Source organism: Pteronotus mesoamericanus, unplaced genomic scaffold (assembly GCF_021234165.1).
Source record: "Pteronotus mesoamericanus isolate MK-2021 breed Mesoamerican mustached bat unplaced genomic scaffold, CSHL_Meso_final contig_26, whole genome shotgun sequence".
NCBI classification, from domain to species: Eukaryota; Metazoa; Chordata; class Mammalia; order Chiroptera; family Mormoopidae; genus Pteronotus; species Pteronotus mesoamericanus.
The window spans coordinates 12,985,939-13,010,712 of NW_026555109.1; the positions used below are offsets into that span (position 1 = coordinate 12,985,939).

Here is a 24,774-nt window from a genome sequence, read left to right on the forward strand (position 1 = left end):
AGGGGTGGCCAGAAGAAGAGAAAGAGCTAGAAATTGGGACTCTAACGGGAAAAACAGTGAAAGAATGCCCCTAATTTGTTGAAAGAAATAGACATGCAAATCCAGGAAGCACAGAGTCCCAATTATGATGGATGCCAAAAAGCCCACTCCAAGACACATCATAATTAAAAGGCCAAAGGTTAAACATAAAGCGAGACTCTTAAAGACAAGAGAAAAGAAGTTCGCTACCAGATGGTTGCCAGATGGGAGCGGGGAGGGGGAGAATGGGTGACGAGGTGAGGGGACTAAGAAGGACAAATAGGTAGTTACAGAATAGCCAGGGGATGTAAAGCACAGTATAGGAAATGGAGTAGCCAAAGAACTTACACGCATGACCCATGGACACGAACAATGGTGGGGGGATTGCCTGAGGGAGTGGGGGGTGCTGGGTGGAGGGGGGCAAAGGGGGAAATATCAGGACAACTATAACAACATAATCAATAAAATATAATTTAAAAATAAACAAATGCAATGTAGGTAATACACAACAAACAGTAAGACCAGATAAATAACACTGTTATTTAATATATGTCTTTATCATTTATAAATGCTAAGTTGTAATATAATTATTAGCTATCCTATTACGGTAACAAAAAGAAGAGGCTTTGAGAACTGAAAACCAAACCGATAAATGTCAGAGGCCACAATCCAGCTCCAGATCCTGTGCTTTTTTCCATAATAAACCTTCTTAAATCTTATTTGCAGGGTTATTTTCCCCCTGTGGTACTTTTGAGGACTTTTCAGTTCCAGCTCATTTGAATAGTGCTTCTCTGAACAGCTACTTGCACAGGGCTGTCTCTTGCAGCAGTAACTGACTTCTCTCAGTTTCTGCGTGTGGCTCTGCTCCACGGCACCCCGTCAGCATGCAGCCCGCGAGTGCTGACCTGGCTGCGCCTCGAGAGCAGAGGGGAGCCCATGGGTGGCCACTCACCAGCATGCAGCGGGCCTTTCTGGCCACCTCTTCGACTTTTCTCCCTTGTTTCTGAATTACAGCAGTGCCCCCTTCATCTGCAGGGGATACATTTCAAGACCCCCAGTAGATGCCTGAAACCACGGATAGTGCCAAACCCTATATATACTATCTTTTTTCCCCCCTATACATACATACATACCTATAATGAAGTATAATTTATAAAGTAGGCACAGTAAGAGATTAAAAATGATAATAATAATGTACAATTATAATAATACGCTGAAATCAAAGTTTTATGAATGTGGTATTATTTAGTAAAATAATGGCTACCTGAACGCAAGCACTGTGACACTGTGACCCTGGATCTGATAACTGAGCCGCCTACTGAGTGACGGACGGACAGGCGGGAAGCACCGGGAGCTGCTGACAAGGGGATGACTCCGGCCCCACGCGGGAGGGAGCGGGACAGTGCAAGATCTCATCATGCTGCGCAAAACAATGCACAACTGAAAATTTACTAATTATTTCTGGAATTCCTCACTTAATATTTTCAGACTACAGCTGACCACAAACTTCGAAAAGCAAAACAGCAGTGACAGGGGGGCCTACTGTATTTCTTTAGACTTCTTTCCCCAGAGCATAGACCACTGCTTTATAGCTTGTTACAAGCTGCTTTCCTGTTTCTGGCAATGCATCAGGAGAGCCATTCTTCAATTGCCATGCCTACTTCAGGTGAGTATTTGTTGTGTCTTTCTTAAATTGTTGCTGCTGTTTGCCTTGCATTTTATAAATTGGTAGGTATGGGTATGGAGGCGTTTTCAATCAAAGCAGACGCTGTGCATTTCCCCTCCTGTGACTGCTCTCAGATTTCCTGCGCAGGCAGCCCCGCGCTCACCGGGCCGCTTATCACCGACAAACAAATACCTCCGTATTGGCTCTCCCCGTTTGTGCTTTCTTTGCATCGGATACCTTTTCCTCCCATGTCAACGTTCTGCTCATATTTGTGCATTTAGTTCAAAAATTTAAAAACTCTGTCATAGGTGCTTTATGTCTGATGAAGTTTTTTGGTTTTTATAAAAGAAATCTCTCTTCTGTTTTACTATTTTATATTTTCTGAATACCTACATTTTTGACTTCAAAAAGGATTTCAGATGGTTTTATTTTAATTTTTTTTTAGGTGGCTTTAAAGGGTTTTTCCTCCTATTCAGAATATGGACTCATTCAGATTAATCTTAATGTGTATTCACAAATCTAAATTAGTAGTTCTCCAAACCCAGCACATGATAGCACTTTGGGGGTGCTCTCATGGAGTTCAAGTAGTTTAAAAAGAAATGTGGAATCTAATCTTTTTTATACCATTCAGTTTCTGCGGACCATTTGCTAATAATAAAAATGTAGAGAGAAAGTGTGACTATATCAAACTAAAAAGCTCCTGCAGAGCAAAAGAAATAATCAACAAAAAGGCAACCTACAGAATGGTAGAAAGTATTTGCAAATTGTATATCTGATAAGCATTTAATATCTAAAATATATGAAGAATTAAAATAATTCAATAGAAAACAAACATACAAACAAATGATCCAATTAAAAATATGAGCAAAGGACCTAAACATTTTCCCGAAGACATACAAATGGCCAGCAGGACATGAAAAGGTGCTCAGCATCGCCAATCTTCAGGGAAATGCAAATCAAAACCACAGTGAGAGTCCACCTCACACCTGTTAGAATGGCTGTCAGCAAAGAGACAAGAAATAATGAGTGTTGAGTGGGATGTGGAGAAGAGAGAACCCTGTGACAGGGATGTAAATTTGTGCAGCTATTATAGAAAACAGTATGGAGGTTCCTCAAAAAATTAAAACTTGATATACCATATAAAGCAGCAATTCTACTTCTGGGTACACATCTGAAGGGACCAAAATCAGTATCTCCAAGAGGTATTGGCATCCCATGTTCACTGCAGCATCATTCATGATAGTCAAGACATGGGAACCACCTAAATGCCCATCAATGGATGAATGGATAAAGCATATGTGGTATTTATATACAATGGAATATAATTCAGCCAAGAAAAAGAAGGAAATCATACCATTGCAACAACATGGACAAAAACAGATACTATATGATCTACTTATATGTGGAATCTAAAAAAACCAGAACTTATAGCAACAGAGAGTAGAATGATGGCTAAAAGGCGCTGGGGGCGGGGGAGAGGGGGAATGCTGCTCAAGACACACAAAGTCCAGTTAGGAGAAGTCCTGGAGATCTAATGAGCAGCATGGAAACTTCAGGTAAAAATACCATACTGTATACTTAAAATTGGCTAAAAGGGTAGGTCTTAAGGATTCTCAGCACACACAAAGCAGCTCTGCAAGGCGATGGATGTGTTAACTTGATTGCGGTAAACATTTCACTGTATATATATAAAATCATCACATTGTACATTATAAATATATGTAATTTTATTTGTTAATTATACCTCAAAAAAATCATGGGAAAAATAACACAGGAAGGGAGGAAAGCATTTTAACTTCTTCCTTATTGCTATGAATACCTGAATGGCATCATGTGACGAGGTCTCCACATTGTTGGTCTTCATGGACATGAATGTTTTAACGTGCTCCTACCCTATGCACTGATATCACTGTTTCTGCACTGCTCTGGTTCCACCATACAACCTGACCACAGCGCCCTGAGCTGAAGTGTGACGATGCCTATGTAAATTTGTGCTGGAAGTCCCTCAGAGGGAGGTAAGTGAGCTCCTGGGAGCTCGGCCATGAGGCAGTAATAGTAAAAAGCTCTCTGAGGTTCCGAGAGCTCACCAGGTAAGGGGCGCATGCTGGCAGGAAGCAGGGATGCACTACTTACAATGTGGGTTAGATCTACCCCACCCAGCACCACTGGGGCAGGGCTGGACTGGGGAAGGAGCAGCTGCCCATCCTAGCCCAGGCCCACGTGCACTCGGCACTTAACGTAATTTCACCCGCCCAGAAGCCCCACGAAATAGAGGTTGTCATCTCATTTTAAACAAACCACTAAAGCTTTGGGAGGTTAAGTAACTAGTCCCAAATGATAACCTACTATTTTTAAAGGGCTGTTTTTGAGCCCTTATCTGAACTCTAAAGGTTAGAGGTTAAGCTCTTTTCACACTAACTGCAGCCTCTGTTAACTAAAGAATTAAGAGTTTTCGTGCAGACTACAGGCATACCTCTGAGATGCTGTGGGTTCAGCTCCAGACCAAAGCAATAAAGTGACCACTAAAATAAAGTGAGTAATAATCTTTTGGCTGGTGGAGGATCCTGCGTTCAATTTTTTTTTTTAAGCAACATCTGGGAAGCCCAATGAAGCGAAATGCAATAAAATAAGTATGTTTGTGTTATAAAATCCTATCAGTAGTCCTAGCTGGTGTGGCTCAGTGGATTGAGTGCTGGCCTGCAAACCAAAGGGTCGCTGGTTCGATTCCCAGTCCAGGGCACATGCCTGGGTTGCAGACCTGGCGTGGGGCGTATGAAAGTTAACCATACATTGATGTTTCTCTCCCTCTATTTCTCCCTCCCTTCTCCTCTCTAAAAATAAATAAATAAAATCTTTAAAATAAGAACAAAAAACCTATCAGTAGCCTCCAAAACAATAAGGACTGGCAGGAAAAGTTTCTTGGGCTAGAAACCAGAAAACATATTTTTTTAACATGTAGGGCAACAGCTTAACATCCCCTAGGAACTACAGGCAAGGGGAAGTTGTAAGTTGGCCAAAAATACAAAATAAAAACAGCCAATAAATACACACCGCAACTGCACCATAATAAACAAAGAAATGGAAATTTAAAATCTAGTTGTCATTTTTCACCAAATTGACAAGGAAAATGTTAACCTGATTAGGATTCTTCGAAGTTTGAAGTGGACGAGGGACAGGGACACTTTCATATACCACTACTGGGAAAGTAGATGACAGTTACTGCTAAGGTACCAGAGATTGTATCCAGAACATGCTGCATGTGCACACATCCTCTGATGTGCATTTATCCTGTGTCGCTAATCACTGGATAAATTGAGTGTGCAAACGAGTACTCATCCCGTATGGCAGACTAGAGACTGCAGGTCTCCCACAAACTCCAAACGCAGGGAAATAACTAAGTCCCGGGATAGCACCCCCATGGACTACTAAGTTTTCATGAAAAGTAATGCAGACTTTGTAATATCTATGAAAATTTTAAATGCACATACCTTAGTAGAAAATTTGATATAATTTAAGTGACTATCAATACGGTATTGTTTAAATTAAGGTGTTCCCATACAATGGGTGACTCAACCATTCAAAAGAATTAACTCCGTATGGAAAAAAACTAACTCATCCAAAAGACTCAGTAGGTGAATAAAGAAAGTACAAGTACTGCTACCACTTGTGAGGAAAGAAAAAACTGAGAAATACGTTTCTAGAGACACACTGTGACTACTAAGACACTGGTAACAGCTGCTGTAGGAGAAAAACAACTGGGCAGCAGGGAACATGGTGGGAAGGAAACAGGCTCCCCACAGCTGTACCTCTGAATTTCCTACTGTGCGCTTCTTTGTCTTATCTGTCCTTTTCTGTACCTTTCAAACTCTCTGCAATGAAATACATTACTTCTACAATCAGATTACAACATTACTTACATTGTTGCGGGCGGGAGGGGCCAGGTGCATTCATTACGGGACATACCATATACAGCATCAGTGTAAGAGGAGAAAATTCCTATACAGATGGCATATTTTTGTAAAAGAAAACACTGAAACGATAACCCAGGAACAAACCTAATAGTTACTATAGAGCTGGATATAATGGGTGCAAGGAAAACTCAATGTCTAAGCTTCTCTTCATAGTGTTGACCACTGAACACTGGCAAAACGTACCTGAAGAATAAGGTAAATCAAAAGAGGAAGATATCATCCAACTGGAAACAAACAAATTGAAAAAATGAGCCTGCTGTGTAGCAAAGGGGACGCCACTCAGAGAAAATAATTAAACTCGAACTGCATGTGTGTATTCTGACCCTGTCACATGTGAGGGATATAGTCGAAGAGTAAAAAGAAATCCAAGCCTAGAACAGGCAGAAGAAACGGAAAGGAGGCTTGTGGTCGCCAGGGGCTTGAGGGGGGACAGGAAATGAGAACTGACAGTTAGGTGTCAAGTGTCTTTTTCGGGTAATGAAAATGTTCTTTAGTTAGATAGGTGTAAAGGTTGTACAACTTGGTGAATATACAAAGAACTATTGGACCATACCATTTACAAAGGTGAATTCTCTGGTATGTGAATTATGTATCAATAAAGCTACTTTAAAAAGAATTACAAAGAAATCTTAACTTTAATATTTAAAGTTATTTAACAGGAATACTGGTATTATATTTTTTAAACTTATTTTGTGTTCATTTTAAGACAAAGCATAAAATTGATGTTATTGTAAGGAGACTTTTTAGTAAAAGAGGGAAATAGAACTAAAACGAAAAGGCCCTGTGATATTACATTTATCTGGATATTTTTGAAATGAACTTGAACTATCTACTTCATGGACATAGGTGTGCTTCCTCCCTTAGCTCTGTCCTCTGAGGAGGCCTAGAAACAGTGTCACCAAGCCGCAAAAAGCACACCGAGTGCCCAGACCCCGGGTCAGAATTCCATTTCCCCACAAAGGCAGCAAGGCCCCTGGAGGAATGGCAGGTCTGGGCAGGATGCAAAAGGTGAACCAAATCAAGCACTCAGGTGAGACATGCCCCCAGGATGCAGGAGCCCTCCCCAGCCAAATCTGGGATAATTTCAGCACAAAAAGAATAAAGACTGAGTTGATGACATACAAAGTAAACACAAATCCTTAACTCGGTAGTGAATACTGAAAAGAAACAGAGAGAGACAGACCAAAACCCCCTCTTTAAAGAAGAAGAGTAGTAAATGTATAAGCAGCAAAAGAATGAAATAAGTACGACTTTGCAAGAATCAATGAAATGTGCACAAATGTGAAGCTCACCAAAGGATGCTCAAACTTCAGGGCAGAAGGCTGTTGGGAACAAGACACAGACTTGACACATATTGTAGGTTCTTAATATTCATGAAAAAGAAATAAACGTGTGTACAGCAGAGAGATGTTATCACCATCCCCTAGCCAAGCAGTGAACCTTAACATCACAAAGACTGCGGGCCCCAAACTGTGGCCGAAGCCTGCAGTGTGCAGCACACAGCACCTCCAGGGAGTGTTTCCCCCAAGCAGGTTTAACCTGAATTGAATCAGCCTGGAGCCCTCACTTCCAGTTACAGGAACTACCGGAGATAGAAAAACAAGTTAAACGACGCCACAAAGAAAGGGACAAATCCAAAATGTGGGTGTTCAAGAAAAATGGCCCGGTTTCTGCAAAAAGTCAACGCCACAGGGAAAATAAAAATAGAGAGACAGTTGTAGAGTAAAAGCCTAAACAGAACAGTGGAATACTGTTCAGCTTTAAATAACAAGGAAATCCTGTTAGACTCCGCAACACAGATGAACCTTGAGGACATTATGCGAAGGGAAACAGGCCAGTCACAAAATGGCAAATGTATGATCCCACTTATATGAAGTACCTAGAGCAGCCAAAGTCATGGAAACAAAGCAGAATGGTGGTTGCGGGGTGCGGGGGGCGGGGGGGCGGGAGGGGAGGAGGGAATTGAGGACATGTTACAATGGGTGTAGATTTCAGTTTTGCAAGATAAAAAGCTCTGGAGATCTGTTACCCAACAATGTGAACATAATTACCAACACTAAACTGCACACATAAAATGGTTAACACAGTAATTTTATCTTACGTGTTTTTTACCACTATTAAAAAAATTTTTTTTAAAGCCTAAGAAGATACAACATTCAAATACAACAAGTAAACCTTGATTGGATCCTGGTTAAAAAATAAAGCTGGAGAAATGGAAATAATGATTAGATAATTGATGATGTTAAGAAATTATTGCTAATTTTTTAGGCATTTGGGCTACATAGGAAAGCATCCTTATTTTTAGGAGTTTCATGCAGAAGAGAATTCATGATGACTGAACGTCTTTTCTAATTGTTCAACAGCAATAACGAAAGGTGTGTGTACGTGTACACACACATATACACATCACAAATGCAGTCAGCACTCCGACATAGAAAAAGCGGCAAATATGGAAAAATAGTAACAACTCTTGAATCTGCATGGTATTTAAGTATTTCTTTTCATTCTTCTGTATGTTTCAAAGTTTGTATAAGATAATATTAGCCATTTCTATTTATGAAAAGTACATAAAGATTATTTGTGAGGAGCACTCCCATTTTGGTTTATTCTAAATCTGGTGGGAATAGCTTTAGTGTTTGGGTATTTAGGTGATGAAGGTCTCATTACTATCCTTGTCAATTATATTTGGCATTATAGGCCCAAAGATAAAGGAAGATCAAACTGTTAAGTGTTCTATTAATGAGCTTATTTTCCATTCATACGGAAATCCACATGGCAGTCTGCATTTCCACAGCACAAACACATTTTTCAGGCTGGTTAAGAAACCAGCAAGCAGCAAAGATCAAACCAACCAACCCAAAGCTACACTAGATAAGGAGGGAGCCGTGTTGGGACAGGGTGAAAAGGGGGCGGGGGGAGGAATCTGGCAACATAATTCAAAATATTAAACTGTTATAAATGGAAGAGGGAAGAAGGTGTGAACCTTGGAATGCCAAACGAGGAAGGCAGAAGTCCAACAAAAAAGCTGACAGAAAACAGTGGAGGGACACACAAGAATAGAGAACAGGAAAGAGAAAAATACCCCTGTGTGCTTTTAAGACCAAAAAAAAAAGAAGAGTAATTTAAACTCCAAAGCAGGAGAAGCCCGTTAGGGACCTGGGGAAGGGGCAGCCAGGGAAGCAGGGAATCAGAGATGTGGGGTCTCTGACGCAGGCTCAGCAAGCTGGCAGCAGCACAGGCGCTACAGAAAGCTCATTACCTTAATAGTGATGGAGTTTTTCAGGGATTTGGACATTTTTTCTTCTTTGCCTTTCACATGCAAATGTCCTGAAACAAAAACAAAATCATTCATTCTGATTTGGGTGAAAAGAGAGGGACTCCTCCGTGCCAGCTGTAGAGGTGAAGAAGGTGAAGTGGGCGCTCCTCCAGCACGTGGCCGAGCCACAGGACGTAGGCTGCAGCTGCCTCGGGAGCACGAGGGAAATGGGAAATGCTGCCTTCTCCAATGTGCAAACACCCCTGTATATGTGGATATAAGATCCCCCCCAAACCCCAAGGCGGAGCCTCCGGGACGATGGAACCCATGGCTGTGCCAGTTCGAGGTGTCAGGTGCACCCGGCCCCACAGTGGCCACTGAACAGGAATCACTGTGGACTCTGAACTTGGACAAGAACAGATGAACTGTGACACAGAAACAGTTCACACTTTCCCCTCATCTGTAACTCTGAACAACGATTTAACTGACTTAACACCTGAAGAAATGACAAATCTCTGGTTTTACAAACCAGGCACTGGGCAATAAAAGCTTGTTTACAGATGTTCAGAATTGCAGAGCAGGGCTTGCATGATGAATTCGATTTTCTGTTGCTAATGGATTTCACAGATTTATCTCTACCTTGGTAAATTTCACCCCCATGTCGCAAAAGACCAGAGGAAAACCAAACCTTAGGAACTTCCCATTACAAGCCTGGAATTCTCCCTGGGCTGTATTTTTACAAGGCTCACTTCAAAGGAAGGGCCCCTCCTTTCCTAACAAAAATCTTCAGCTTTTTCTGACATGACTTTAAACATAACAATTGGTTTCAAGACCAATTTTTCTGAGAACTGGTTAAAATATGTCTTCCAAAAAGAAATATCTATGTAATACTATATAACATGTCATATACAACAAGCACAATGACAATTTTTCAAAGCTGACAATATCTGAAAAATGACACACCTGACTAGTGAACGCTATCTTCCATCCGTTACTTCAGAAAAATGTATTAATATAAAGACATGGAAACCTAAGTGTCCTTCGATGGATGATCAGATAAACAAGATGTGGTACATACATACAATGAAATATGACTTAGCCATAAAAAGGATAAAACATTGCCATTTGCAACAACATGGACGGATCAGGATCAGTACCATGCTAAGTGAGCTAAGTGATGGGAAAGGCCAAGACCCATGTGATTTCACTCATACGTGGGGTATAAAACAGAGAATGAACAATCTCATAGACAGACAACAACAGTGTGATGTTTACCAGAGGAAAAGGGGAGTAGGAGAAGAATGAAGAGGGTAAAGGGGGTCAAATATATGGTGACAGAGACTAGACTTTGGATGATGAGAACACAATACAATATATAGATGATCTATTATAGAATAGTATACTTGAAATATTAAGAGTCAAATGCCTTAACAGGTGGTAAAAGTCATAATAAAACACAGCAACAAAACCCCTTTTCCATTCCCACATTTAAAGGTAAACAAGGCCTACTGTTTTATGACCAAAGATCTCATTATTAAGTGTGGGTGTTAGTACTGTTGAGTTACCTTTTTGATCCCTAGATCCACAAGTCACTGAAGGGCACCCTGCATTTCACGGTGTTCACAGCACATCATCAGTTCATCAAGAGCATTAACTGGTGAAGCCCTAACTTCCCAGCGAGTAAATATGGTGGAAGTAAAAATCTGAACCAGGATCGTCAGGCTTTTGCCCTTCTATTTAGGGAATCTGCCCAGCAAGGCACATTGTTGGCAGAAATACAGTGGATTTTGGCCACTGCTGAGTTCTCTCCAGGGAAATGAAGTGGAATACTTGGTAACAAACAGCGCACATGCCTTACAGAGCATTTCAGCCAGTTTTGTTTCTTTTCAGGCTACCTGAAGGCAGTACAGAAAGGAACTGGTCATTGCAGAGGAGATGCTTGCTCCTGGGGTGGGGCACCCCAAGAGCACAGAGTGAGGGTGGGAATGACTCTAGAGCAGAGGAGGCACCGCAGTAAGTGCGCTTCCGGGCAGGCAGCGGCATCAGTCCACGGCCATGAAGGGAGGCCACGTGAGCCTTTCCTCCAGACTGCGAGCAGCCTCCTGCATATTATAAAACTGGAGTGTCTCTGCATTTAACATTATTCACTGGAAAAACCCAAGTTCCTTCATTCCAGGGCTTAAAGAAGTAGTATTTGCTAATGCACTATGTTTTAGATGTTGATTATCTGCATCTCCCAACCCTATAGCTACCAAACACCCTCTATCTTTCTTCACCCCAAATACCTTAGCTGTCCCTTCTGAAAAGGTAATAAAACCAGTCTGTCATTGCCCCATGACCTTTGTCAAAATCTGGACATAGGAATCATCCCATGCATCAAAGGAAATTCCAAAATTGCTATGCTCAAGGATGTTGCTGGTTCCAGGATGTACTTCTGAGAACAGATGGCTGGTGTTAACCAACTACATTTTTTGAATAGTAAAATGAGAGGCAATGGTATTACAGGATGACAAATATATATGGCAACAATATTATATCGTAAAATTGGCATATTCATAACAATGTTCACATTATACTATTTGAACTTCCTTAATAGTTTTATTAGAAAGAAACTTATATACAACAGCACTGTAAAACATTTTCCATATTCTCGTCATTCATATTTCAGTTCCATAAAGGTAGACTCATTCCCATCCAAAGAAGTTTGTATCCAACTGACTGAAATTCAAAAACGGTTTAGGAGGAAACTCTATTTCTTGGCATATTTTAGCTAATCTATGTATTTCCAAATGTAGCTGTTTTGCCAATAAAAGATGAAATTGACAGAACTGAAATAATACAAATTAATGTACAATCATTACTTACCAGAATGTAGAAAATAATTCCCCCATTGCTGGCACTGATGGAAGACCTCACACTGTGCGATCTCATTTTCATGATGCGGAAATGCTAGGTCTATCCCACCCGAATGGATATCCAGTTGACTTCCAAACACCAAACTGCAAGACACAGCACAAAGCCATGAATAATTCAATCAAACAACGTGTTTCTCCAAACCACATCTTATATTCAATCCTTCCAGCTTTTGGGCAATGAATAAATTAAATGGATCCCAGTTTTAAATCAATACGTGTGAAAATTTAACTGATGCAAACAAAAACTAAAATTCTGTTTTTACTTCTTAACTCCTTCATCCACAGATTTTTCTCCTACTAAAGACACTTAATTCATAAAATTCCTAATTCATAGCTTTCCTTCCTAGTAAAAAAATTTAATTCTCTTTGCTCCAGATATACAGTTTGGATATATGTAAAGTAACTAATTACTATGGTTTTTAAAAACAAAATTACCTTTTCTTACTTTCAATAGGAAAAATTTAGTGGATTTCCAACTTTAACAAGAGAGACAACTATAAAATCAAGAGAATTTTTAATGTGACTTTTGAAAATTTAACTATTAAATGCTCATATTTGAAAAACACATTAATAGAGTTCAAATTATTGCACTTCAGCTGTCGACATTTCTGCTATAACACTATGCTATACATCCTGGAAAACCTCATGTCCTGCACAACTGCACACTATAACTCAGCGGACTGATGGGGACATTGAAGCTGGCCAAACCACTCAAAGCCTGTGCAACTCTCACCAAAGCACCTGTGAAAACAACCCATAGTAGTGTGAACAATCCAGGTTCACTAGCAGCTGCTTTGGAAGATATTAAAAATGCAAAAATCTGCCCTGGCTGGTGTGGCTCAGTGGAATGAGTGCCGGCCTATGAACTGAAAGGTCACTGGTTTGATTCCCAGTCAGGGCACATGCCTGGGTTGCGCGCCAGGTTTCCCCGGTGAGGGTGTGCAAGAGACAACTGATCAATGTCCGACACTGATGTTTCTCTCCCTCTCTTCCCCTCTCTAAAGAAAAAATAAATAAAATTTTTAAAAATGTGAAAATCTATTAAAAATGCAACAATCAGCACACTGGAAATCCTGGTTTGTGGGGCTCGGGTGATGAGGCCACCTCCCCCAGCAGATAGCGAGGCTGCCAAGCAGACCACAGTGAATTTTCTAAAAGTGGTTCAAAAGAGACATTTTCAAAAGTGCTGAGGTCCCTTCTGCTGAAGGCTGACTCTTGCACTGGCCCTCTGGCTCCTGGAAAACCCACACAGGTACCAGTCACACTGTAGCTAAGTGGTGATAGTCACACTGTGGCTGAGTGGGTTCTGTCACTGCACATTCTTAGTGATGGGTTTCAGGGAATCTCTTACAGTCCTTGAAATTCAAATGCTATGAAGAAAAGTATGAGGTGGGAGGGACTGGGACTGGGCAGGAAAGTATAAGGGGCCTCATTTGTAATGAGTGATTCATTTTTACAAGGCTCTGAAGCAGATATGGTGATGTTAAGATTTAATAAAGTTAGACTGTGGGTCCACAGGGTTCATTTTATTAGTCCCTATTCTTGTCTGCACATTAGACCTATTTTAAAATAAGAGAAAGCTGAGGAGGAATAAAAGTCTATTTTCATTATTTATATTTCAACAAAATAAAATATTTAATGGTAACATTAGATTTGAAATTAGATCTGCTTTAAAGTAACTAATTGAATCTAAAATTAAATATATTTTTATTAACAATCCAATGTATTCCCACATGCCGTTAAACAATTTATAAATACATATAAGTGGTTATGTATTCATGCATGACTGAGAGCTGCATACAGTTGCTTGTTTGATTTTAATGCACAGCTGGACTCATGCTTCATAGTAACACAGAGTTTGATGTGTCAGGAATTTAGACGCGTTTCTAGACGGGCCACGTAGAAATCATCAGAGGTGAGGGCAGCAGCGGGAGACGTGGTGGAGAGGGAGAAGGCCTTCTGGATCTTAACCAGAATGAACGCAATTTGGGTGGACAGAGCATGGAGGACGAGGCTCTTCTACCTGGAAGAATGGCGTACGTCTATGTGGGGCTGAAAATGCAGCCAGTGTGGGGCCAGTGCATGGGACAGAGTGCTCTGATAGGAGGTTATTGCCCCTGCTAATACCTACATTTATACCCAGCCAGAAAACAGCACCACATACAATAATTCGAGGGTAGATTGGGTTGGGTGATCTGAAAATTTCTGGTGTAGCTAGTAGTTTGAAATGTTTACCTTAAGCATACTTTCTTTGTTTCTAATTTTAAAAACATTATAACTCCACTGAAAAAGAAAAAGTACTATAATAAATATCTGCAATGAACTGAAACACATCAAATATATCAAAATCTGAGTTAATATGATACTTAAAAACTCCTTACCCTCACAAACAAGAAATACATACACAAGGTATTTGTAAGAGCAAAATACTGGGGACATCTAAATGCTCCTCCTTTGGGTACTGGCTACGGGAGCAACGGTTATGCCACACAGTGCAGCACCACGGAGCCAGGAGACGAATGATGAAGAGCTCGGAAAACTGACAAAAGGGAATTCCCGGGAGAAACTGCTAAGTGAGAAGAGACAGAAGAGGACAGCAGTGCAGAGGACACAGACACACACACACACAGACACACACACACACAGACACACACACACACAGACACGTGCGCGCGCGCGCGCACGGGGCGGGGGTTGGTGGCAGGCGTGCATCTGGCCACGGGCAGAACCAAGGGGAGTGCCAAAGCGACAGTCTGCAGAGGAGGTCAAGCAGAAGGTGGATGAAGCCCCAGCAGAGACACCACAATCAGAAGAGAGTTGTTTCACAGAGGCCAAGGGGAAAGCAGGGGCACCAGGCTGCCTGTCACTGACCTGGTCACTGGTGACTTCAGGAGATCAGGGTCAGTGGGGACACCTGGGTTGAAAGCCAGGCACTAGCAGGTCACATGTAGATGGCAACAAGAGAAGCAAACAAAAAAGAGGGTTGCTGGGGGGGATCAGGGTCAGAGGACGACCTGTGTTTCTGGAGATTCCCAAGGCAGAAGCATCCTGAGCGTGGTGTGCCAGGGTGAGGGCTGGTGGAAAGGGCAGGTGGAAGGCTGAGGAGCCAGCCAGGTGGAAAACGGGGCTGATGCTCAGTGGACTCCGATCCAGGTTCGGGGGTAAGGGTATGTGGACGGAGGCAGTGAGAAAAAGGCGGGGCGTTCAGTCTCCTATCCTTGAGGGGCTCTGCCCTCACCCAGGCTCTCAGCAGCGGGGTTGGTGTTCCCTAAACCCACCTCGGCAGAGATAAAGGCAACCTGTGACTGGCCTGTAGGTGATGGGAAATCAAAAACAACCATAATTTGCTGTGTATAATTCACTGTGTATAATGCGCACCCATGTTTTTGGCCCAAACTTTCAAGAGAAAAATCTTTTAATTATTTAATTCAGTGTTTTATTTTATTTAGATACACATTTTTTGCATTATAAAGGAATGTTAGCATTTATTCTTGAACATATTACAGTACACGAAATTTTATGTAACAAATAATTACAAAACACAAGAACAGATACAAGGTATTTCATGTACTATCCATATATAACGCACATCCTTATTTTTCCCTCAAAAATTTGGGCAAAAGAGTGTGCATTATACACAGCAAAGTGCAGTAACTCATAAAGCAGGCTTTCCTACTAAAAAGAAAGATAAACATACCATGTTTTGTCACCCCTACCCCTTTTAAATATGTTTATTGATTTTAGAGAGAGAAACATCTAACAGCCACTCCCTATTCACACCCCAACCAGGGACTGAACCTGCCACCCAGGCAAGTGCCCCCATCAGGAATCAAACACCACAACCCTCAGGGGTCCAGGACCATGCTCCCACCAACCAAGCCACAAGCCGGGGCTTGTTTGCCTTCTTACAGCCAGTCTCAACTGAGCACTAAGCTTTCTTTCCAAACTACCTCCACTTTGTATTGCATTGGTGCAGACTGAACTTGCCCCATCTGCGCCCTCTGCTGACCAAGTCAGGCATTCCTGGAGCTTTCACATCACAAACTTAAGAAGAATCCGGGGAAACCCTTACCTTGAGATGGTAGAACATTCAATATGCCAGCCAGGTCTTCCATTTCCCCAAGGAGAGGCCCAAAACATCTCCTGGGGCTTAGCTGCCTTCCACAGGGCAAAGTCGTTGGCATGCCGCTTGTCAGAATCACCTGCCAATAACAAACTGTTGATCAAAGGGGGAGAACCTAGAATGAACAAACCAAACCAAAATCTCACAAAATTAAAGCACTCCCCAAAGATTCTGTTCCTTCTTATAAGTAACCTCACATTTCTCACTCATATGTTTTTCCTTCCCCACGTGATGGCTAGAATGACTACTAAATACTTTTTATCTAATATACGCCAGGAGTATGAGGTCTATCAATGGTGAGGCCAGTTTCAATAATTTGAATAAGGACTGAACTGAGATTTCCAATACACACATAATGTTTCTCTGTGAGTACTGTACCGAACTGAGCACTTTCATTCTTCCTTAGTCTGTGTTGTGAGAAAGCTGTATTTATCAGTTACTGAATTTGAGTAACTTTTCAAAAGAAAAAATAGAGACCAAAAAGGAAAATTACCAGAATACCAATCATGTTCAAAGAATAAAGAGACTCAGAAGAGAAAGGTTCGGTTATTGTCAAAGGTCGTACAATGAGCCGGTACTGGGCTCTCTTTAAGTTCCAAAACTTGGAAGCAAACAAGATCTCCTTCAGTCAGTGAATGGATAAACTGTGATACATCAGATAATGGAATAGTATTTGGTGCCAAAAAGAAATGAGCTATCAAACCTTGAAAAGACATGAAGAAACCTTAAATGCATGTTTCATATCTCTGAAAGGAGCCAAGAGAATGGACAAAGGTGCTGTCTCCCGGGAGAAGAGCGGGAGGACCAGTCAGAAGTGGGGAGGATACGTGTCACATGCTATGTGACCTTTATACTCTACAAGTTTTCCCTATTTGAAAAAATGGAATTAACAATAAAACACAGCTGTGATTAACTGTCTGGGTCCATCACTGCCTCTGAGAGGAGGGGGGGGGTGGTCTCAGCTGCGCACTGGGAAAGCAGGAGCCAAGGCCGCGCTTCACCTGCAGAGCCCAAGAAGGGAGGCCGAGGGTCGACCCACCTGGCTCTGCCACAGGACCAGGAGCCGCACCAACGAGCTTGCCGTACTTGTCTCCTCGTGACTGCAGATCAAAGTAGACGTTGCCTGTTTTATAAAGGTAATTATGAGTCACCATTTCTCAGTCTTAAATATCAGCATTTATAAAAGCTTAACAGCTAACAAGTAATTGGAATTTAAACATAGAACATGACATCTGGCCTTCATGTGGCCCCCATTACTGTATTTTAACATCAGAAGTAACACCACCAGCACTCTTTTTTAAAAGCATGTAACTGGACACATCACAAATGTCTGGACATAAAAGTGAAAACACGAGGGTGAGTTCTGTGTCAAATGTTGAGGCAATTCTTTTTAACAAGGAAAAGGAAAAGTGAGTGTTATCATTGGCCTGCATTCAGCTCTGGGCTTCATGTTACAGCCAATCAACAAAGAAACCCTTTCCTAACCAGATATCCTCCAAGACTCTTTTTTCCTTAGGTTACGAACATCTCCACACTCAAGCATTCCTGTGGCGTCCTTTCACAGAGATGCATGTGGTCCATGTTTTTAGACCGAGGGTGCAAGATGACCTTCGCCACGATGCCACTGCAGAGCCAGGACCAGCCAGCCCTCGCCACTTACAACTCTCAAGTACAAAGAGGCAGCGCAGGGAGGCGGTGTCAGAGCTGGGGCTCTGGCAAGAAGATGGCGCCGAGCTGCAGCAACTGCTCGGACACAGTGACCCCAGACGACTCGGTTTTGCCTGTCCCCTCAGAGTCCTTCCTCTGCACTCGGCACTTACTACAAGCTGGGACACACTGGGGAAAGTGGGAGAAGTACTTTGGGGTAAGTTAGAATGTAAACAACACTTGAAAATGCTTTAAAAGAGAAAGAAACCACTCCCTTTAATGTAAGAAACAGTTTCCCATACCTGTGTTTATGGTATCAATTTGCTGAACGAATTGTTTCTCCACAAATAGTTCAAAGATCAAATTACAACCAAGCTTTGTGAAACTGTCACAAAGTCCAAATTAGTGGAGTTTCAGTAAATTAAATGTACTTTAAATTAATTATATTTGTTATCATTATTAAACTTTTCCAATAAAGCACAGTAATAAATAATGTTTGTTCCTAAAGCATGTGTGGATGAGAATCTCTAAGGACCTCATGAACATGAATCAGTTCATCTGGGTTATGTATCTTATTTCAAGTTACACGGCAGCAGGAAAACAACTCCTGTATTCCTGGAGCCAATTCCAGTTCAGTCACCTAAGTCCTTTAAAACAAGTTTTTCTTGGAAACAAAATCTAAATATAGCAAGTAAGAGAAAGTAAAAGATTGCAAGTCCTTCCGCATGCATAAACTACTGAGAAAGGTGACATATGTTTCCAGGGACCAGAGGGCCCCTCACTTGTGTCTTAAGCTCTCAAGTAGGACCATGAAAGAAAGGTGTTTACAGTCCAATAATCCCTATAAATTGTCTCCATTACCATGCTTTGTACTTTGTTACTAACTTGCAACAAGCCTTGTGGTGCCTGAATAATCACAACCCTGGGCTAGGTACTCTAATGGGTTATTCACTAAGAGCAAAAGGTTTTTCTGGTCCAAGAACTGACAGAATGTGAATACATTAAGAGTAAGCTGAAGCTGTGACCAATCATATGCTGCTGTACAGATCTCAAAGCTGAGAGGGTGAGTTCACTTGCAGCTTTGGATAGTAACGAAAACTCCCTGGGAGAGAGAAAGCTTTGGTCAGGGTTTGCGGGAAGGCCAGGTTTAGATTTGGGAAGAATAACTGGAAAGGAGGAGGTTCAGCTGAAAACAGTGCCGCATCATTGAAGCAGCGAAGCACCAGGATGCCAGTCTTTCCCTGAGGCCACCAAATGAAAGGGAGCAGCTCCTACAGCAGCTAAGCTCCACCAGACGGAAGTGATCATGCAGATCCAAAAGACAGGGTTTTCCTTAAACAACTGGCCTGGTCAGTCTCTTCAACAAGTCCACAATGAGGGAACCAAGTGGGGACTGTCTTAAAGAGATGAAAGAGACACAACCATGTGCAGTGAGTGGCCTGAGTTAAATGAGGGTGAGGGAAGGTGGGAAACAACAGGGTAAATGTGACTATGCGGAGGACATGGGATGCCATCAGGCACCTGTCCAGGGTCTCAGGTCTGACAATGGCGATGTCTTTTATTCGGAGAGGTGTGTTGCAGTGTCAAGCGCCTGCAGTGTCATGGTGTCCACAGCTTTCTTTCACTGGTCCCTCAAACACAGCATGCCCATCCACGGAGATGACTGTCTGAGGGCCAGTCTTTAACACGGGAGCGGGCCTCCAGGGGCACTGCCATTGTCCCCAGCTTTTTGTTATGAAAAATTATAAACAAAGTTGAGAGAAGACTCAAAGAATACTTGCACAGCTACCATCTAAAGCCAACAAGTGTTAGGATTATGCCATATTGACCTTATCTAGACGAGCTCTCCAGATGGTCATCTCTTCCTTTGACTGTGGTAAATATTTTTTAAATGAATAGGTATAACCATTTTTTACAAAGACAATATCCGTAGGAAAACCTCACAATATTTTCACTGTAGGAATCACATTGAGAAAGACAGTAAATCATTCAGCACATTCTGACAACTTATAAATATGTGTCCAGTTTTTCAGTCCTATCAGTATTACTCAACAATCAGTTTTTATTACATAACTCCCACCTTTTGCGGTTGAATAAGCATGCCCATTAGCAATTATTCTTTCAATGAAAGAAATGATCTGAGGAATATTTTCAGTTACCCTCAAGTACACTGTGGGTGGGAGAACCTGAAAGAAAGAAAAAGAGAGATGGCTGTTTCCAAAGTTCAAAAGTGTAAGTCAGACGCAACTGCCTTCCATTGTTCAAGCTTCTTTCTTTATGGCAAGAAGAATCGACAACACCCTACTTTACCTTCAAGGCTGCCATATCTTGTTTAAAATCTTCTTCATAAAGATTGGCAAGAGCAGTAGGTGATATCTTCATCTGCAAAAAGATTAGGTGAGCCTATTAGGAAACCTGGAGTATTCACAGCAGAACCGCACAGAGGCACCACTGGCTCCCACGTGGGAGGGCTGGGCCACGTGGCCTCGTCGTGGCTTGGCCTCAGTTGGGCACGCCTGCTCACAGAAAAGGGCATTTGGTGGAACGTGATGAACAAACGAACTAACAAGGAAAATGGGGACAGACTTACAAGCGAAGAGCGGGACGACAGCTTGGAGGGGAGGTCGGGGGTGGACGGATGGAGCAAAAAGGAAAAAGGACTCATGGACAACAGTGTGGTGATTGCTGGGGGAGGAGGGGGTAAAGGGGACTAAATTGTAATGGAAAAAAATACAGTAAAGGTTAAATTTTTTAAAAAGATAGCTGAAGCTCCCCCCCCCCCCCCGCCTTCCCTGACACACAGGGCATTTAATTTTAGGTAGACAACTTATTCTAGTAGCTTAGCTAGTCAAAAAGGTTTGTTGATCCTGTTTTTTGGTTAGAGAGAAAAAAGAAATAAACAATATCATGATTTCCACTATATAACTCAAAACAAAAACTAAAACATACAAAAAAAGCTTCTGTTTTAACCCTGGCTGGGCAGCTCTGCTGGTTCGAGCATCATCCCAATATGTGCTCTGCCAAGGTTGCTGGTCCTATCCCCAGTCAGAGCACATACAGGAATCAAACAATGAATGCATAAATAAGTCGAACAACAAATCAATGTTTCTCTCTCTCTCTCTCCCTTCCTCTCTCTCTCTCTCAAAATCAATAAATTAAAAAAAAAATGGTTTTCCAAAAAACCTGTTTTTCTAGAACAGTGGCAAGCCAGATCAATCTATTTCACATAATAACCAGGAGATTGAGTTCCTGTTCTGTATCTTAGCCCTCAGGATGTAAAAGTAATCAAGTCAAAAATACATTACAGAGGAAATGTCTAAGTAACATCTGAAAGCCATACAGCACATGAACATAGCGATTGTGACGTGTGTTCAAGCCCACAGGGCCATGCTGGGCTCTGGGGATGGGCAATACCCTGCCACAAATGGACACTGAATTCTGAACATATGGGGGCATAATGGGGGCATGTACGTGGAGCCCCAGATCTAGAGGGGGCTGGCAGACAAAACTGACTTACAAAAGTCTTCCTTACTTTCTTGTGAAAAAACACTCCCAGGACAGGGGTATGACACACTGTGAAGCTGTAAAACTAAGCCCAGCTTCCTAATTGTTGAGCCTGTGAAGTGACCTGGGAGCCACTGGAACTCAACCAGCATCTGTAGCATCTGCTTCGTGCTGGGTCCTCCTCTTCCCTGCTCCTCCCCAACCTTGAGAAATAGAGCTCCCATGTTATGACGAAGAAATTTCAGCTCCAGAATATTAGAAACTTTCTCAAGGGAAACAATACCTTGAAATCACCATCTTCCTAGCTCGGGGCCCTAAAGTAGCAATCATCCTAGAAACTGTGACCAATGAACATTTACTGAAGAAAGAAATCTAGCGAACAAAGTGTTGCTGCCCCAGCGTCTTTTTGGCTGTGTGGTCTTGGGCAACATTAAACCTCTGTGCCTTAGGCTTTCTTTGCAACACGAAGATAATCCCCACTAATAATCCTCAGATTGCTATGAGGAGTCAGTGTGCAGAGAGAAAGTCAACGCTGTGAGTGGAAAAAAAACTACATTAATATCTCTGTTGAAGAGACAAAACACCTAGCACCCAGACATAGTTGGTGTTCAGTACATATTAGTCCTTTTCCTGTGGGATAGCTTTGTAGCAAAGCTGACCTCCTGAGAAAGAAATCAGTTTACTTACATATATCCGGAGGACAGAAGACCAAAAAACCAAAAAAGCTAAAAATTCAATATTATCTTTCACTTTAGAAACTTCAAATACCATGCAATTTTGGTAATGGTCAGCTTGCATTTAATTGCCTGCAGTTTTTATTTTCTGCATAGGAAACTCACTCCCAGGGAACATGAACGGCATGGAGGGTGCCCAGGACTGGCCTCCCTCCCAGAAGACAAACACTGCCCCCAGTTATCGCAGGAGCAAGACCATGGTCATACCCATATTTGCATCTTCTTCTTGAAATGTAGCACCTCCCACACTTGGCCTACACCCGGCCTCCTTCTGTAACAACAGTGTTCCAGTGCTGTCCACACAGAGCGCAATGAGCCACCACCTTCCTTCCAGAGGCCGTCGGCACTCCACCCCAGACGTTTCGTGAACTATTTATTCACCAGTCCTCTTCAATTATGCTCCCACCTTTTACTGAGACACGCATGGCTACACACACATCACTTCCCACAGGGGCAAATCCTACATGTAAAACCACAGAAAGTGTTTGCTAACTCCTGCCAGCTTCCTTCTGTGGAAGGTGTACCAATTTGAACCTGACCTGCAATGCACGCAGGTCTCTCTTTCCCACACCCTAACCCGCATGGTGCCAGCAAGCTTCCAGATTTAACCAACATGAAGGCTAAAAAATGCTTTCTCATTGTAATTTTATTGTAATTTGTACTTCTCTTATTTTTGAGTGAGCTTGAACATCTCACATGTTTACAAACTATTTGTATTAAATGATTCGTAATTACTCACACCCACCTATGTTTCTAGTGAGTTGTAGGTCTTTTCTTATTGATTTGTAGAAAGTATTTTTATATAAAAGAAAGTAACCTTTTATCTCTGATATGAATTTCAATTTTTTTTTTCAGTCTTTAAACTTTTTGGCATGTAGAAAATTTTATTTTAATAGTTAGCAATCTTTTCTATTTCTCAACCTTTTCCCACAAATGGCTTCTGGGTTTAAAAACAAATTTAGGAAAGCCTTCTCCAATATGAGGCTACAAAAAGTGCCCCAAGGTTTTTTAGTAATTTGTGGTTTCACTTCTTTTACATTAAATCTCTGATCTTCCTTGAATTTGGTTGGGAGGCATATATCCAACTTCGGTTATTTTTTTCCCCAGATGGTAACCCAACTGTCAATACTTTTCACTGAATAATTCATCTGTTCCCCACTGATCTGAAATATCATCTTTATTACAAAACAAATTTCCATTATTTACCTAGTTCTGGACTTTCTAGTGTGTTCCATTATCTGTCTATTCATGTATCTATCTTTACAGGAACATTTAATTTCACAATCTTCGCAGAGACAGAAAGCAGATCGGTGAATGTTCAGGGACAGGGTGGCAGGGAAGGCAGGAGGGAGAGGTGGCGAGGGACAGAGGAAACCCTTGGGGGCGACGGACGGAGATATTCACCATCTCAACACTGGCGGTGGGTTCCGAGGTGTGCAAGTGTTATCTTGCTGTACACCTCGTGTGCACTACATGCTGGCGATAGCGGGTCTGTTCTACCTCAATAAAGCTGTTCCCCGAAAAAAGGAAAAGAGGGTGTGAAAACAAGAAGTTGTCTATGGCTTTTAAAATACATTTTAATGTTTGGTAGGACTACTCCCTTTTCAATACTCTTCTTTTACAGGCTTTTCCTCGCTTTTCTTGTTTTTTTGCTCTCCCATCTGAACTTTAGAATCTATTTGTCTAGTTGGAGAAGGGGGGAGGATGGTACGGACACACACTGTTTTAAGTGACTTATCAAGTGTAACATGGCCTGAACAAGTAACACATGGGACTTCTCTAGCTCACATGGCACAACCCTAGAGGACAGGGTTCAGAAACGTCTATGAGTGACCATGAATTCGACGAGGGGTACCACCTGTTGCTGGCCTTGGGCGGGGCGGGGGAGAACCATATTCTAAAAGTAAAACATTTAAATTTAATTTTTAAGCAGCTGAACATAGCTGCTCTCTTTCACTTTCCAGAAAACAAACTACAGGAGGACACAGGTGCTGAAATGGAGTCCTCGTCCTTGTGCATTCGGATCATGGCCCAGCTCTCCCTTATCATCATACGCCATTTCAAGCCAGCTGCCTCCCTGGCAGGAGACCCTGCTGGTCGGTCTGTCAGCTCTCAGACTGAGTGTCCAGCCCTCCTCCTGGAAAGAAGGGCAATGGAGGCCGGTGTTTTGAAGCACAAAAATAATAACTTTGGCTTGAACTGCTTAAACATGTTCATCAGGATTTTTCTTAACACAAAGTGTGGCTGGGCAAATATCCCATGGCTCTTAATTCTTATTGCCAAAATCCTCTAGCAGTTTTTATCCCTTACAAACTATATAACTGCACCCAAAATTAAAGTCAAGGGAATGATTAAGAAAAGTATAATATTGTAATTTAAAATATTTTAAAAGCAAGTGTTGGAGCAGATGGCATGAAGGATATCGCCATCATTAAAAAAGCTCATATTAGATAATAAGAATAGCCTTTTTGCTAGATATTAAAAAACAAGCAGGTGTTTTCATAGCCATGTGTTTCAGATACATGGTTTACCATCTTAAAGTTACTTTTTTGAGAACAAAAAAAACCTATTCAATGCCATATTAGCATTTTGCCATGTAATAAATATGGAAATTTTCAGGTGTCAAAAATTAAGCACTCTTTATATTTAGGATCTTTAAACGCATTTTACCAAATTTTCATATTCTGAGTGTTATAGAAAAAAAATTTTAAAGTAACAATCAATGCCCCCTACTGGTGTCTGTGAAACCTTCTGAATAACTTCAGAAATGCAGTCATCCTTACTGCATTTACTGCTGACCCCTTTTTCCTGAAACCTGCCCCACCCTGGACTTCTGGCTCTTCCCCACTCTTGGGACCACCCACAGTCCTGCCTGCCCCCTCCTGGCACATCCCCCCAGTTCCTGTCTGTCACCCACCCACCCGCTTTCTCTCCCACTGG

General features: G+C 41.8%; 1 protein-coding gene across 1 annotated transcript in view; it reads right to left on the reverse strand.

Moving 5' to 3' along the window:
* The window catches only part of CARS2 (cysteinyl-tRNA synthetase 2, mitochondrial), a 47,380-nt gene that overhangs the window by 10,864 nt on the left and 11,742 nt on the right, over positions 1 to 24,774 (reverse strand). Inside the window, exons 4-9 of the mRNA XM_054574396.1 lie at positions 19,907 to 19,978; positions 19,677 to 19,782; positions 16,989 to 17,072; positions 15,899 to 16,028; positions 11,777 to 11,910; positions 8,915 to 8,982 (exon numbers count right to left, since the gene is read on the reverse strand). Coding sequence (XP_054430371.1) covers positions 8,915 to 8,982; positions 11,777 to 11,910; positions 15,899 to 16,028; positions 16,989 to 17,072; positions 19,677 to 19,782; positions 19,907 to 19,978 — 594 coding nt within the window. The remainder of the gene's footprint in view (positions 1 to 8,914; positions 8,983 to 11,776; positions 11,911 to 15,898; positions 16,029 to 16,988; positions 17,073 to 19,676; positions 19,783 to 19,906; positions 19,979 to 24,774) is intronic.